Source organism: Erythrolamprus reginae, chromosome 2, assembly GCF_031021105.1.
Source record: "Erythrolamprus reginae isolate rEryReg1 chromosome 2, rEryReg1.hap1, whole genome shotgun sequence".
NCBI lineage: Eukaryota > Metazoa > Chordata > Lepidosauria > Squamata > Dipsadidae > Erythrolamprus > Erythrolamprus reginae.
In genome coordinates this window covers 29,462,696-29,478,397 of record NC_091951.1, presented here as the reverse complement: position 1 = coordinate 29,478,397, position 15,702 = coordinate 29,462,696, and the positions used below count along the sequence as shown (strand labels likewise).

Genomic DNA, 15,702 nt, shown 5'->3' with positions numbered 1-15,702 from the left:
AGCATCGTTTGCGGTGAGACAGTATCCATTTTGTGTTGACTTTGGCTGTGTGTGTGTTTGTTTTTCTGCACAGTTTTTCTTTGCCCTCACGTGATTTATAAGCAGCAAGGGGCTTTTGACTTTCGTTTTTGGCTGTTGACAGGCAGGTCCTTTCTCCATCCCTGGGATTGTGGGCGAGAGAGGGGAGGGGAGGGGCATCTCCCCCTTGACCAGGGGGCTGGACTAGAAGACCTCCAGGGTTTCTTCTACCTCTGTCTCCTTATTGAGTATAGGGTTGGACTAGATGACCTCTAATGTCCCCTCTAAATCTGTAGATCTCTTTATTAAGCAGAGGGTTGGACTAGATGACCTCCAATATCCCCTCCAAATCTGTCAGTCTCTTTATTGATTATAGGGTTGGACTAGATGACCTCTAATGTCCACTCCAAATCTGTCAGTCTCTTTATTGATTATAGGGTTGGACTAGATGACCTCTAATGTCCCCTCTAAATCTGTAGGTGTCTTTATTGAGCAGAGGGTTGGAATAGATGACCTCTAATGTCCCCTCTAAATCTGTAGGTCTCTTTATTGAGCAGAGGGTTGGACTAGATGACCTCCAATGTCCCCTCTAAATCTGTAGGTCTTTTTATTGAGTAGACGGTTGGACTAGATGACCTCCGAAGTCCCCTCCAAATCTGTCAGTCTCTTTATTGAGTATAGGGTTGGACTAGATGCCCTCTAATGCCCCCTCCAAATCTGTAGATCTCTTTATTATGGGGTTGGACTAGATGACCTCCAATGTCCCCTCTAAATCTGTAGGTCTCTTTATTGAGCAGAGGGTTGGACTAGATGACCTCCAATACCCCTTCAAATCTGTAGGTCTCTTTATTGAGCAGAGGGTTGGACTAGATGACCTCCAATGTCCCCTCTAAATCTGTAGGTCTCTTTATTGAGTAGATGGTTGGACTAGATGACCTCCGAAGTCCCCTCCAAATCTGTCAGTCTCTTTATTGAGTATAGGGTTGGACTAGATGCCCTCTAATGCCCCCTCCAAATCTGTAGATCTCTTTATTATGGGGTTGGACTAGATTACCTCCAATGTCCCCTCTAAATCTGTAGGTCTCTTTATTGAGCAGAGGGTTGGACTAGATGACCTCCAATACACCTTCAAATCTGTAGGTCTCTTTATTGAGCAGAGGGTTGGACTAGATGACCTCCAATGTCCCTTTCCCACTATAAACCCTTTAAGTCTCCTGGTTGAAAGCGGGTTGGACCAGATGACCTCCGAGGTCCCTCCCAGTGAGGCTGGCTTTTGCTGGAGGGGTGGAGGAGAGAACACAGGCAGAAGTGGCCATTGGGCAATTAAGGGACAGGGAGAAAAATAGCCTCGTTTGTGTTGACTTTGGCTGGGTGTGTGTTTGTCTTTCCGCTCAGTTTTTCTTTGCCCTCACGTGATTTCCAAGCAGTGAGGGGCTTTTGACTTTGGTTTTCGACTGTTGACATACAAGTCCTTTCTCCATCCCTGGGATTGTGGGAGACAAAGGGGAGGAGAGGGGCATCTCCCCCTTGACCAGGGGGCTGGACTAGAAGACCTCCAGGTCCCTTAAAACTCTGTCCTCCCATGATTCTTTATGGGTCTCCCACTTGAGCAGGGGGCTGGACTAGATGACCCCCTAGGGTTTCTTCTACCTCTCTCTCCTTATTGGGTATAGGGTTGGACTAGATGACATCTAATGTCCCCTCCAAATCTGTAGATCTCTTTATTAAGCAGAGAGCTGGACTAGATGACCTCTAATCTCTCCCCTAAATCTGTAGATCTCTTTATTATGGGGTTGGACTAGATGACCTCCAATGTCCACTCTAAATTTGTAGGTCTCTTTATTGAGCAGAGTGTTGGACTACATGACCTCCAAAATCCCCACCAAATCTGTAGATCTCTTTATTATTGGGTTGGGCTAGATGACCTCCAATGTCCCCTCTAAATCTGTAGATCTCTTTATTGAGCAGAGGGTTGGACTAGATGACCTCCAATGCCCTCTCTAAATCTGTAGATCTCTTTATTAAGCAGAGGGTTGGACTAGATGACCTCCAATGCCCCCTCTAAATCTGTAGATCTCTTTATTGAGCAGAGGGTTGGACTAGATGACCTCCAATGCCCTCTCTAAATCTGTAGATCTCTTTATTAAGCAGAGGGTTGGACTAGATGACCTCCAATGCCCCCTCTAAATCTGTAGATCTCTTTATTGAGCAGAGGGTTGGACTAGATGACCTCCAATGCCCTCTCTAAATCTGTAGATCTCTTTATTGAGCAGAGGGTTGGACTAGATGACCTCCAATGCCCCCTCTAAATCTGTAGATCTCTTTATTGAGCAGAGGGTTGGACTAGATGACCTCCAATGCCCCCTCTAAATCTGTAGATCTCTTTATTGAGCAGAGGGTTGGACTAGATGACCTCCAATGCCCTCTCTAAATCTGTAGATCTCTTTATTAAGCAGAGGGTTGGACTAGATGACCTCCAATGCCCCCTCTAAATCTGTAGATCTCTTTATTGAGCAGAGGGTTGGACTAGATGACCTCCAATGCCCTCTCTAAATCTGTAGATCTCTTTATTGAGCAGAGGGTTGGACTAGATGACCTCCAATGCCCCCTCTAAATCTGTAGATCTCTTTATTGAGCAGAGGGTTGGACTAGATGACCTCCAATGCCCCCTCTAAATCTGTAGATCTCTTTATTGAGCAGAGGGTTGGACTAGATGACCTCCAATGCCCTCTCTAAATCTGTAGATCTCTTTATTAAGCAGAGGGTTTGGCTAGATGACCTCCAATGCCCCCTCTAAATCTGTAGATCTCTTTATTGAGCAGAGGGTTGGACTAGATGACCTCCAATGCCCTCTCTAAATCTGTAGATCTCTTTATTGAGCAGAGGGTTGGACTAGATGACCTGCAATGCCCCCTCTAAATCTGTAGATCTCTTTATTGAGCAGAGGGTTGGACTAGATGACCTCCAATGCCCTCTCTAAATCTGTAGATCTCTTTATTGAGCAGAGGGTTGGACTAGATGACCTCCAATGCCCCCTCTAAATCTGTAGATCTCTTTATTGAGCAGAGGGTTGGACTAGATGACCTCCAATGCCCCCTCTAAATCTGTAGATCTCTTTATTGAGCAGAGGGTTGGACTAGATGACCTCCAATGCCCTCTCTAAATCTGTAGATCTCTTTATTAAGCAGAGGGTTGGACTAGATGACCTCCAATGCCCCCTCTAAATCTGTAGATCTCTTTATTGAGCAGAGGGTTGGACTAGATGACCTCCAATGCCCTCTCTAAATCTGTAGATCTCTTTATTGAGCAGAGGGTTGGACTAGATGACCTCCAATGCCCCCTCTAAATCTGTAGATCTCTTTATTGAGCAGAGGGTTGGACTAGATGACCTCCAATGCCCCCTCTAAATCTGTAGATCTCTTTATTGAGCAGAGGGTTGGACTAGATGACCTCCAATGCCCTCTCTAAATCTGTAGATCTCTTTATTAAGCAGAGGGTTTGGCTAGATGACCTCCAATGCCCCCTCTAAATCTGTAGATCTCTTTATTGAGCAGAGGGTTGGACTAGATGACCTCCAATGCCCTCTCTAAATCTGTAGATCTCTTTATTGAGCAGAGGGTTGGACTAGATGACCTGCAATGCCCCCTCTAAATCTGTAGATCTCTTTATTGAGCAGAGGGTTGGACTAGATTACCTCCAATGCCCCCTCCAAATTAGTAGATCTCTTTATTGAGTAGAGGTTGGACTAGATGACCTCCAATGCCCCCTCCAAATCTGTAGATCTCTTTATTGAGTATGGGGTTGGACTAGATGACCTCCAATGTCCCCACCAAATCTGTAGATCTCTTTATTAAGCAGAGGGGTGGACTGCATGACCTCCAATGCCCCCTCCAAATATGTCAGTCCCTTTATTGAGCATAGGAGTGGACTTTATTTAGCATGGGGTTGGACTATATGATCCCCAATGTCCCCTCTAAATCTGTCAGTCTCTTTATTGAGCAGAGGGTTGGACTAGATGACCTCCAATGCCCCCTCTAAATCTGTCAGTCTCTTTATTGAGTATGGGGTTGGACTAGATGACCTCCAATGTCCCTTTCCCACTATAAACCCTTTAAGTCTCCTGGTTGAAAGCGGGTTGGACCAGATGACCTCCGAGGTCTCTCCCAGCGAGGCTGGCTTGTGCTGGAGGGGTGGAGGAGGGAACACAGGCAGAAGCAGCCATTGGGTAATTAAGGGACAGGGAGAAAAATAGCCTCATTTGTGTTCAGCTTGCATCCGTTTTGTGTTGACTTTGGCTGGGTGTGTGTTTGTCTTTCCGCTCAGTTTTTCTTTGCCCTCACGTGATTTCAAAGCAGCAAGGGGCTTTTGACTTTCGTTTTCGGCTGTTGACATGCAGGTCCTTTCTCCACCCCTGGGATTGTGGTGGAGAGAGGGGAGGGGAGGGGCATCTCCCCCTTGAATAGGGGGCTGGACTAGAAGACCTCCAGGGTCCCTTATGGGTCTCCCACTTGAGCAGGGGGCTGGACTAGAAGACCCCTAGGGTTTCTAGGGTTTCTTCTACCTCTGTCTCCTCATTGAGTATAGGGTTGGACTAGATGACCTCTAATGTCCCCTCCAAATATGTCAGTCTCTTTATTGAGCATAGTATTGGACTTTATTTAGCATGGGGTTGGACTAGATGACCTCCAATGTCTCCTCCAACTCTAAATCTGTCAGCCTCCTTATTGAGCAGGGGGTTGGACTAGATGACCTCCGAGGTGTCATTCCACCCTTTCATTCTGAGGGTCCCCAGCTTGAGCCAGGGATTGGACTAGATGGCCCCCAAAGTCTGTCCCCACTGTCTTATTCTTTAAGGGTCTCCTTCTCTGGCAGTGGAGTTGGGCTAGATGACCTCCAATGTCCCCTTCCCACTATAAATTCTGTTAAGTCTTCCAGTTGAAAGGGGGTTGAACTAGATGACCTCCAGGGTCCCTCCCAGCGAGGCTGGCTTGTGCTGGAGGGGTGGAGAGAGAACACAGGCAGAAGCAGCCGTTGGGCAATTAAGGGACAGGGAGAAAAATAGCCTCGTTTGCGGTGAGATAGCATCCGTTTTGTGTTGACTCTGGCTGTGTGTGTTTGTGTCTTTCCGCTCAGTTTTTCTTTGCCCTCACGTGATTTCCAAGCAGCGAGGGGCTTTGGACTTTCGTTTTTGGCTGTTGACATGCAGGTCCTTTCTCCACCCCTGGGATTGTGGGAGAGAGAAGGGAGGGGAGGGACGTCTCCCACTTGAGCAGGGGGCTGGACTAGAAGACCTCCAGGGTTTCTTCTACCTCTGTCTCCTTATTGAATATAGGGTTGGACTAGATGACCTATAATGTCCCCTCTAAATCTGTCAGTCTCTTTTTTGACAGGAGGTTGGACTAGATGACCTCCAGTGTCCCCTTCCCACTATAAATTCTGTTAAGTCTTCCCGTTGAAAGCGGGTTGGACCAGATGACCTCCGAGGTCCCTCCCAGTGAGGCTGGCTTTTGCTGGAGGGGTGGAGAGAGAACACAGGCAGAAGCAGCCGTTGGGCAATTAAGGGAGAGGGAGAAAAATAGCCTCATTTGTGTTCAGCTTGCATCCGTTTTGTGTTGACTTTGGCTGGGTGTGTGTTTGTCTTTCTGCTCAGTTTTTCTTTGCCCTCACGTGATTTATAAGCAGCAAGGGGCTTTTGACTTTCGTTTTCGGCTGTTGACATGCAGGTCCTTTCTCCATCCCTGGGATTGTGGAGGAGAGAGGGGAGGGGAGGGGCATCTCCCCCTTGACCAGTGAGCTGGACTAGAAGACCTCCAGGGTCCCTTAAAACTCTGTCCTTCCATGATTCCTTAGGGTCTCCCACTTAAGCAGATGGCTGGACTTCAAACTCTTATTATTCTCTAAAGGTCTTTTCCTTGAGGAGGGGCTTGGACTAGAGGACTCCTAGGGTCCCTTCTAGGTCTGCCTCCTTATTGAGCAGAGTGGAAAGGTAGAGAAATTAGACTGAGGGAAAAGTAGAGAAAGAGGCCTGAGAGGAAATCTGGACAAAGTAGACTGAGAGGAAAGGTAGAGAAATAAGACTGAGAGGAAAGGTAGAAAAATTAGACTGAGAGGAAAGGTAGAGAAATAAGACTGAGAGGAAAGGTAGAAAAATTAGACTGAGAGGAAAGGTAGAGAAATTAGGCTGAGGGAAAAGTAGAGAAAGAGGCCTGAGAGGAAAACTGGAGAAATTAGACTGAGAGGAAAGGTAGAGAAATTAGGCTGAGAGGAAAGGTAGAGAAATTAGACTGAGAGGAAAGGTAGAGAAATTAGGCTGAGGGAAAAGTAGAGAAAGAGGCCTGAGAGGAAAGGTAGCGAAATTAGACTGGGGAAGAGGTAGAGAAAGAAGCCTGAGGGAAAGTTAGAAAAATTAGATTGAGAGAAATTTAGAGAAAAGGGCCTGAGGGGAAAGGTAGAGAAATAAGACTGAGAGGAAAGGTAGAAGAAGAAGCCTGCAGGAAAGGTAGAAAAATTAGACTGAGAGGAAAGGTAGAGAGACTGAGAGGAAAGGTAGAGAAATTAGACTGAGGGAAAAATAGAGAAAGAGGACTGAGAGGAAATCTGGAGAAATTAGACTGAGAGGAAAGGTAGAGAAATTAGGCTGAGGGAAAAGTAGAGAAAGAGGCCTGAGAGGAAAACTGGAGAAATTAGACTGAGAGGAAAGGTAGAGAAATTAGGCTGAGAGGAAAGGTAGAGAAATTAGACTGAGAAGAAAGGTAGAGAAATTAGGCTGGGGGAAAAGTAGAGAAAGAGGCCTGAGAGGAAAGGTAGCGAAATTAGACTGGGAAAGAGGTAGAGAAAGAAGCCTGAGGGAAAATTAGAAAAATTAGATTGAGAGAAATTTAGAGAAAAGGGCCTGAGAGGAAAGGTAGAGAAATAAGACTGAGAGGAAAGGTAGAGAAATAAGACTGAGAGGAAAGGTAGAAAAATTAGACTGAGAGGAAAGGTGGAGAAATTAGACTGAGAGGAAAGGGAGAGAAATTAGACTGCACGAAAAGTAGAGAAATTAGACGGAGGGAAATTTAGAAAAGAGGCCTTGGAGATCATCTAGCCCAGTGATGGCGAACCTTTTTTTCCTCGGGTGCTGAAATAGTGTGTCTGTGTGCTATTGTTCATGCCTGGGGAGGGCAAAATTCCCCTGCCCCCTGGAGGCCCTCAGGAGGTCAGAAACAACCTGTTTCCCAACATTTAGTGGGCCCAATAGGTTCGGGTTTCACCCTCTCCAGGCTCCAAAGGCTTCCCTGGGGCCGGGGGAGGGTAAAAGTACCCTCCCCCACCCCCCAGAGGCTCTATGGAAGCCAAGAATGAGTCTCGGTGTGAGCCAAAAATCACCTGGCCGGCAGACACTTGCATGTTGGAACTGAGCTGGGGCAACAGCTCGCATGCCAGCAGATATGGATCCACATGCCACCTGTGGCACCCGGGCCATAGGCTCGCCCTCACTGATCTAGTCCAACCTCTGCTCGAGCAGGAGAACCCTGACCAAATCAAACTAGGAAGGGATCTCGGTGGTCATCCACCCCAACCCTCTGCTCCAGCAGGAGACTCTTCCAGAATCACAGAAGGGACAACAGTGGGAAATTGTGGCTAGGGTCTTGAAGGGCCTGCCAGAATTCCCTGTCTCCTTCTCCCCCTCCCTCTCTCTTCTCCTTCAGCCCCTCCCCTCCCTCTTTTTCTCCTCCTCCTCCCTCCCTCCCCCTCCCTCCTCCTCCGCTCCCTTTCCCATTCTCCCCTCCCTGCTCCCTCTTGTCTCTCCCTCCCTCCCCCTCCCTAGGACCTAGGCCTCAAGGGGAAGAAGGGCCCACCTGGTTTTTTTTATTGGATGTGGCATCCCAGGGCTTGGAGGCGAGTAGAAAGAAGGAACCATTAAGACTTGGCGATTTGGCCAGGCAATTGTCAGTTCTGGTTTTGCCCTGCTTGTCATTCCTTTTGACTTTTTAGGAAACCAGACCTTTCTCAATGAATGGAATTCAAGTGGAAACGGGGTCAGCCCGCCAGTCAGGGTTGCCAAGTGGGAAGCTTGTTGGCTCGCTCCCCCACCACAAAACAACACACGTGCACACACACAACTTTGGGACAAACGAGGAGCTTTATTGAGTACGTAAAATAAGGCAAACAAGTGGCTGAGCAGAAAATAGGCGGAGACGTTGAAAAAAATATGAATTTACCCCAGGAAGACAGGAAGCAAAAACCTCAACGGATTGACAGATGGGGAAGATGGTGTGGGCTTCCCAAGCAAGGGACGTGGATCCAGGATGGTAGAGGCTGTGAGGGTCAGTTGATATTGGGAAAGGAGGGAGGAAGGGAAGGAAGAAAGGAAGGAAGATGGAAAAGAAGGAAGGAATAACAAAAACCGGGTTCTTCGGAGGTGAGCAGAAAAGACAACGAACTTCGAATTGCAAAATGGGCTCCTGGCCATTCGTTGAGCAGAATTTGGGGTGGGGAAGAGTAGCCTAAAGTAAAGGACAAATCCAGGAAAGGTCTCGGGTTTTTTTGTAGTTCTCCTTGTCCTCCCTCATCATCTCTTCCGTGTAGCAAGGGGCATCTTTGTTCTTTTCCACCAGCTCATCGATCATGGTCATTAGCTCTTTCACCTGAGCTTCTCGTTCTGCTCCTTTGGCCTTGTTGTTGAAAGCCAGGTAGCGGTTGTCACACCGGTACACCTGTTCCTTGAGCATGCAATTTCCATTCTTAATGAATTCCTCCAGCGATGTCCCTTCCAGGTCATCTTTGCGGGTGAACAAGAGGATCATGTATTTCCTGGCCTTCAGCTGGAAGATCTCCTTGATCAACCGAGCCACGTCCACCTCCTCCTGGGTGAAACGGGCCGGACGAATCACCTGCAGAATGACGTGAGGGCCCGGGGAGCAAAAGTTCACACACTTGCTCACTTCGGCTGCCGTTTCCTGGGTGGCGCGTCCTGTGTCGAGGAATCCGGGTGTATCTACGACCACCACCTTCCTGCCATGCAGCTTTGTCTCCTCCTTTTGGCAACATACGGTGACGGAACCAAAAGACATTTTGGACTCACAGACTTCGGTTCCCAGGATGGTGTTCACCGTTGCGCTTTTCCCGTTGCCTGTTTTGCCCACCAGGACAATCCTCCGTTCAGGTCCTGCAATCCAAAGTGGTAGGGGACAGAGGAGAGAAGAAAGGGAATCGGTCAGCAACATTATGGAAGATGCCCGGAGGAAGCCTCAAACAAGTCATGAAACTCTGCAAGCTCACAAACTATGAAAATCCAACCCACTGTGAATTCATTTCTTATCTCCCGCTCATTTTCCTTAACCGTTAGTAGGTCAGATTCTTGTTTTGAGGTTAAGCTTGGAATTAAACTTGATACAGTACTTGCTTGAATCTCCTGATTTTCCTAGCTATCTCTCATCCATCCATCCTTCCTTCCATCCACCCATCTCTATATCTCTATTATCTATCATTTATCTCTATCATCCATCTATCCATCTCAATCAATCAATCAATCAAGCAATCAAACCAGCAATCAAGCAATCAAGCAATCTATATCCATTAATAATCAATCATATATTATCTATCTATATATCATCCATCCATTTCTATCTCTGTGATCTATCATCTCTCTCTCTCTCTATCATCCATCCATCCATCCTACCATCCATTACTATCAATCAATCAATCAATCAATAAAATCAATCATTATTTATCTCTCTCATCTATCTCTATCTATCCTCCATAAATCTCTATCAATCATTTATCTCTCTATATACTGTATATCATCCATCCATCCATCTCAAATATATCCATCTACCCACCACCCATCTACCAATCACCTATTATTTTCTTTCTTTCTATCTATCTATCTATCTATCTATCTATCTATCTATCTATCTATCTAACATCTATCAATCATCCATCCAAATCTCTCCCTATGATCTATCATTTATCTCTCTCTATCATCCATCCATCCATTCATCTCTATATTTTTATTATCTATCATTTATCTCTCTCATCCATCCCTCTATCCATCTCAATCAATCAATCAATCCAAACCAATCAATAATCATGTCAATTAGCAATCCTGGGTGACATTTCATTGTGTTATCATATAAGGTAAAAAGTAGAATGTAAGCATGCTAAAGCTGAGTCATTGAGTATATACCCATCACAATCAATCAATCGATCGAATCAATCAATCATTTATCTCTCTCATCTATTTATATCTTTCCTCCATCCATCTATATCAACCATTTATCTCTCATTCTATTTATCATCCATCCCGTCCATCTCAAATACATCCATCTACCCCACCACCCATCTATCAATCACCTATTATTTTCTTTCTTTCTTTCTTTCTTTCTTTCTATCTATCTATCTATCTATCTATCTCTACCTACCTACCTACCTACCTACCTATCTAACTCTATCATCTATCTCTATATGATATATCATCACCCCTTATCTTTGCAGTTTGCAGACGATACAACAGTGATTGGACTAATTCGAGACAATGAATGCACATACACATGGGAGGTTGAACAACTATCCTTGTTGTGCAGAACAATCTAGAACTGAACACACTCAAAACCGTAGAAACTGTGGTAGACTTTAGGAGAAACCCTTCCATCCTTCCACCTCTCACAATACTAGACAACAGAGTATCAACAGTAGAGACCTTCACATTTCTAGGTTCTATCATATCGCGACACCTAAAATGGTCACCTAACATCAAAAACATCATCAAAAAAGCACAACAAAGAATGTTCTTTCTGCGCCAGCTCAGGAAGCTCAAACTGCCCAAGGAGCTGCTGATACACTTCTACAGAGGAATCATTGAGTCTGTCATCTGCACCTCTATAACTGTCTGGTTTGGTGCTGCAACCCAACAAGACTGACACGGACTTCAGAGGATCATCAGAACTGCAGAAAAAACAATTGCTGCCAACCTGCCTTCCATTGAGGACCTGTATACTGCACGAGTCAAAAAGAGGGCGGGGAAAATATTTACTGACCTCTCGCATTCTGGACACAAACTGTTTCAACTCCTACCCTCAAAACGTCGCTACAGAGCACTGCACACCAAGACAACTAGACACAAGAACAGTTTTTTCCCGAACGCCATCACTCTACTAAACCAGCGTTTCCCAACCGGTGTGCCGCGGCACACTGGTGTGCCGCGAGACATGGCCAGGTGTGCCGCCAAGCTTCAGCTGGGCGGGGCGCTGCCGGTACTTCCGTCCTGGGGCTCCCGCTCGCAGCTGTCTCCTGCTCGATGCCGCGGTTTTCGGCGCTCTCCTGCTGGTCCCGCCTTCTTTCTTTGGAGCGCCGAAAACCGCGGCATCGAGCAGGAGGCGGGGGACAGCTGCGAGCGGGAGCCCCAGGACGGAAGTCCCGGCAGCGCCCCGCCCAGCTGGAGCTCCTCTTTCATCGACGGCAAGTGTCCGATGGGAGTGGGGGGGGGAGGGCCACAGCGGCCGCAGGCAGTTGGGGGAGATGGCGGCGGCGAGAGGGATCGCTCGCTCGCTCTCAGCTGACTGCAAGTGGGAGCCCTCACGGTGGCGGTTGGACGTTCTGCTGGACGTCGTACATGCTGGCACTGCGTGCCTGGCATATACGGTGTCCAGCACCACGTCCAGCTGCCGCCGTCAGGGCTCCCGCCCCGCCCAGCTGGAGCTCCTCTTTCGTCGACGGCAAATGTCCGATGGGAGGGGGGGTGGCCGCAGCGGCCACAGGCAGTCGGGGGAGATGGCGGCGGCGAGAGGGATCGCTCGCTCTCTCTCTCTCAGCTGACTGCAAGTGGGAGCCCTGACGGTGGCGGTTGGACGTTCTGCTGGACGTCGTACATGCTGGCGCTGCGTGCCTGGCATATACGGTGTCCAGCACCACGTCCAGCTGCCGCCGTCAGGGCTCCTGCTTGCAGTCAGCTGAGAGAGAGAGAGAAAGAGAGAGACATATAAGAGGCAGAGAGAGAGAGAAAGAGAGACATAGCAAGAGAGGCAGAGAAAGAGAGACAGAGCAAGAAAGAGAGACAGCAAGAGAGGCAGAGAAAGAGAGATAGAGAAAGAGAGAGAGAAAGAGAGACATAGCAAGAGAGGCAGAGAGAGAGAAAAAGAAAGAGAGACATAGCAAGAGAAAAAGAGAGACTTAGCAAGAGAGGCACAGAGAGAGAGAGAAAGAGAAAGAAAGAGAGACATAGCAAGAGAGACAGAGAGAGAAAGAGAGATAGCAAGAGAGGCAAAGAGAAAGAAAGAGACATATAGCAAGACAGTGAAAGAGAGAGAGAGAGCAAGAGAGAGAGAAAAAAGCAAGAAAGAGATAGCAAGAGACAGAGAGACAGAGAGAGAGAGCAAGGGAGAGAGAAAGACATAGAGGAAGGGAAGGAGGGAGAGAGAAAGAGAGCAAAAAAGAGAGGAAGAAAGAAAGAAAGAGGGATGGAGAGAGAGAATGAAGGGAAGGAAGGAAAAGAGAGAAAGAGGGAGAAATAGAGCGAAAGGGAGGAAGAGAGAGGGTTTTTTTGTCCAAACTTTTCTTTAGCCCTCCCCCCCCCTATTCAGTGTTCCCCAGGATTTTGAAAATACGAATAATGTGCCGCGGCTCAAAAAAGGTTGGGAAACACTGTACTAAACAAATAATTCCCTCAACACTGTCAGACTTTCTACTAAATCTGCACTTCTATTTCTTCTAGTTTTTTTTCATCATTCCTATCATCCTTTTCCTCCCACTTAGGACTGTATGACTGTAACTTGTTGCTTGTATCCAGCGGTGGGCTACTGCCCCGACGGGGGGGGCAATGCAGTAGGGTAGCGAAAATGAAGCTCCACCCCAGAGCACCCAATTTGCACTGAAAGATGTTGAAAGAAAATGCAGGACGTCCGGCATAAGCCAGGCCCACAGTGGGGTAGTAAAAATTTTGGTAGCCCTTCACTGCTTGTATCCTACAATTTTTATTAATATTGATTGTTTCTTCATTGCTTATTTGACCCCTATGACAATCATTAAGTGTTGTACCACATGTTTCTTGACAAATGTATCTTTTCTTTTATGTACGTTGAGAGCATCTGCACAAAGACAAATTCCTTGTGTGTCCAATCACACTTGGTCAATAAAGAACTCTATCCTATCCTATCCATCCATCCATGCATCCATGCATCCATCCATCCATCATTTATTCATTCATTCATTCATTCATTCATTTTGTCCAATACACAATAATACACAATGAAGGTAATAGAGGACACCTTCAAGGAAATAAAGAAAGAATAGAAGAGAGAATATAGGATAAAATAAATCAATAAGAGAATAGAATAAAGATATAGGGATAGAAGAGAAGATATATGGGATATATTTATTTATTTATTTATTAGATTTGTATGCCGCCCCTCTCCGCAGACTCGGGGCGGCTCACAGCAATAATGATACAATGTAACAAATCTAATATTTAATTAATTTATAAAACCCCAATTTAGAAACCAATCATACATACTAGCATACCATACATAAATTTTATAAGCCTAGGGGGAGGGAAAATGTCAATCCCCCCATGCCTGACGACAGAGGTGGGTTTTAAGGAGCTTACAAAAGGCTGGGAGGCTGGGGGCAACTCTGATATCTGGGGGGAGTTGGTTCCAAAGGGTCGGGGCCGCCACAGAGAAGGCTCTTCCCCTGGGTCCCGCCAAACGACATTGTTTAGTTGACGGGACCCGGAGAAGGCCAACTCTGTGGGACCTAACTGGTCGCTGGGATATAGGAGAGACAATAGGACAGGGGTTGGAAGGCACTCTAGTGCACTTATGCACACCCCTTACTGACCTCTTAGGAATCTGGAGAGGTCAACTGTGGAAAGTCTAAGGGTAAAATGTTGGGGGTTAGGGGATGATACTATAGAGTCCGGTAATGAGTTCCATGCTCCAACAACTCTATTACTAAAGTCATATTTTTTACAGTCAAGTTGTATTCTCTCTCTCTCTCTCTCTCTCTCTCTCTCTCACTCTCTCTCTAGCTATCTAGCTATCTAGCTATCTACTGTATCTGTCTGTCTGTCTGTCTATCTATTTATCTGTCTACCTAACTGCCTATCTATCTATCTATCTATCTATCTATCTATCTATCTATCTATCTATCTATCTATCTATCTATCTATCTATCTATCTATCTATCTTTCTTTCTTTCTTTCTATCTTTCTTTCTTTCTTTCTTTCTTTCTATCTATCTACTGTATCTACTCTGTCTGTCTGTCTATCTATCATCTATAACTTTCTTTCTGTCTGTCTATATATCGTATCTAGCAGCCCACACCCCATCCCACTGTCCCGGGAGCCAAGATTTTACCTTGGATGTTTCCAGACATTTCCTTACGGGCGCGTCGAACTGCACAAAGCCCGGTTTCCTGAATGAAAAAAAAAACAAAAACCGAAACCGAGTAGACAAAAGAGCTGAATTCACGTCCTCTTAAAGACACAGAAGAAAAGAAGTGAAGGGCGGGGTGGTGCTGTTAAAAAATGACTCAAACACCCCCCCCCCGCTTCTTCACCGCCCACTGTGCTGACCCATTTGACGCTCCGGCCCGCCTGCTTTTCAACCAGCCCTTCCCCTCTCTTGGCATGAGACCTTTTATTCGTTCGTCCGTTTGTTTGTTTTGTTTTGTTTATTCTATTGATTGATTGGTTTAATTTATTGATTTAATTTATATAAATTTATTTATTTATTTATTTATTTTTTTATTTATTTAATTGGTTTCCTTTATTTACTGATTTGTTTATTTTATTTATTTATCTAATTTAATTTTAATTTATCTAAATTATTTTTTATGTCTTTATTTAATTTACTTATCTATTTAACGTTATTTATTTATTTTATTTATTTATTTTCTTTCTTTCTTTCTTTTATTTTATTTATTTATTTAAAAATAAAAATCTTTATTAATTATTTACATTAAGAAAAAAGACATAAATACCACAAAACAAACAGAAACAAAAAACAAAAAGAAAACACAATCTGTAAAGACATATAGATATTGTCTTTCGTAGTTGCAATTTTATGCTTAAGACCTTCCACCATTCTTGTAGCCCGTCTTTGGACCCGTTCAATTTTGTCAATATCTTTTTGTAGGTGAGGTCTCCAGAACTGAACACAGTACTCCAAATGTGGTCTCACCAGCGCTCTATATAAGGGGATCACAATCTCCCTCTTCTTGTTTGTTATACCTCTAGCTATGCAGCCAAGCATTCTACTTGCTTTCCCTACAGTCTGACTGCACTGTTCCACCCATTTTGAGACTGTCAGAAATCCCTAAAACCTTCTCTTATGACGTTTTTGCTAACACAGAACTGCCAATGCAATACTCAGATTGAAGATTCCTTTTCCCCAAGTGCATTATTTTACATTTGGAAACATTAAACTGCAGTTTCCATTGCTTTGACCATTTATCTAGTAAAGCTAAACCATTTACCATATTACAGACCCCTCCAGGAATATCAACCCCATTGCACACTTTAGAGTCATCGGCAAATAGGCAAACCTTCCCTACCAAACCTTCCCCTATGTCACTCACAAACATATTAAAAAGAATAGGACCCAGAACAGACCCTTGTGGCACACCGCTTGTAACCTGTCTCTGCTCCGAATACTCGCCATTAACAATAACTCTCTGATGTCTATGCTTCAGCCAAATTGAAAT

At 45.5% G+C, this 15,702-nt stretch overlaps 1 protein-coding gene across 1 annotated transcript; it reads right to left on the bottom strand.

The window, feature by feature from the left end:
- Window positions 1–8,124: 8,124 nt before the first annotated feature.
- Window positions 8,125–14,479, bottom strand: LOC139160096 (GTPase IMAP family member 7-like). The gene is made up of 2 exons (XM_070737628.1): window positions 14,355–14,479; window positions 8,125–9,169 (listed from the first exon to the last, which is right to left on the bottom strand). The coding sequence occupies exons 1-2, from the start codon at window positions 14,371–14,373 to the stop codon at window positions 8,508–8,510; spliced, it is 681 nt and encodes a 226-aa protein (XP_070593729.1). The 5' UTR covers window positions 14,374–14,479; the 3' UTR covers window positions 8,125–8,507.
- Between the last annotated feature and the right edge of the window lie 1,223 nt (window positions 14,480–15,702).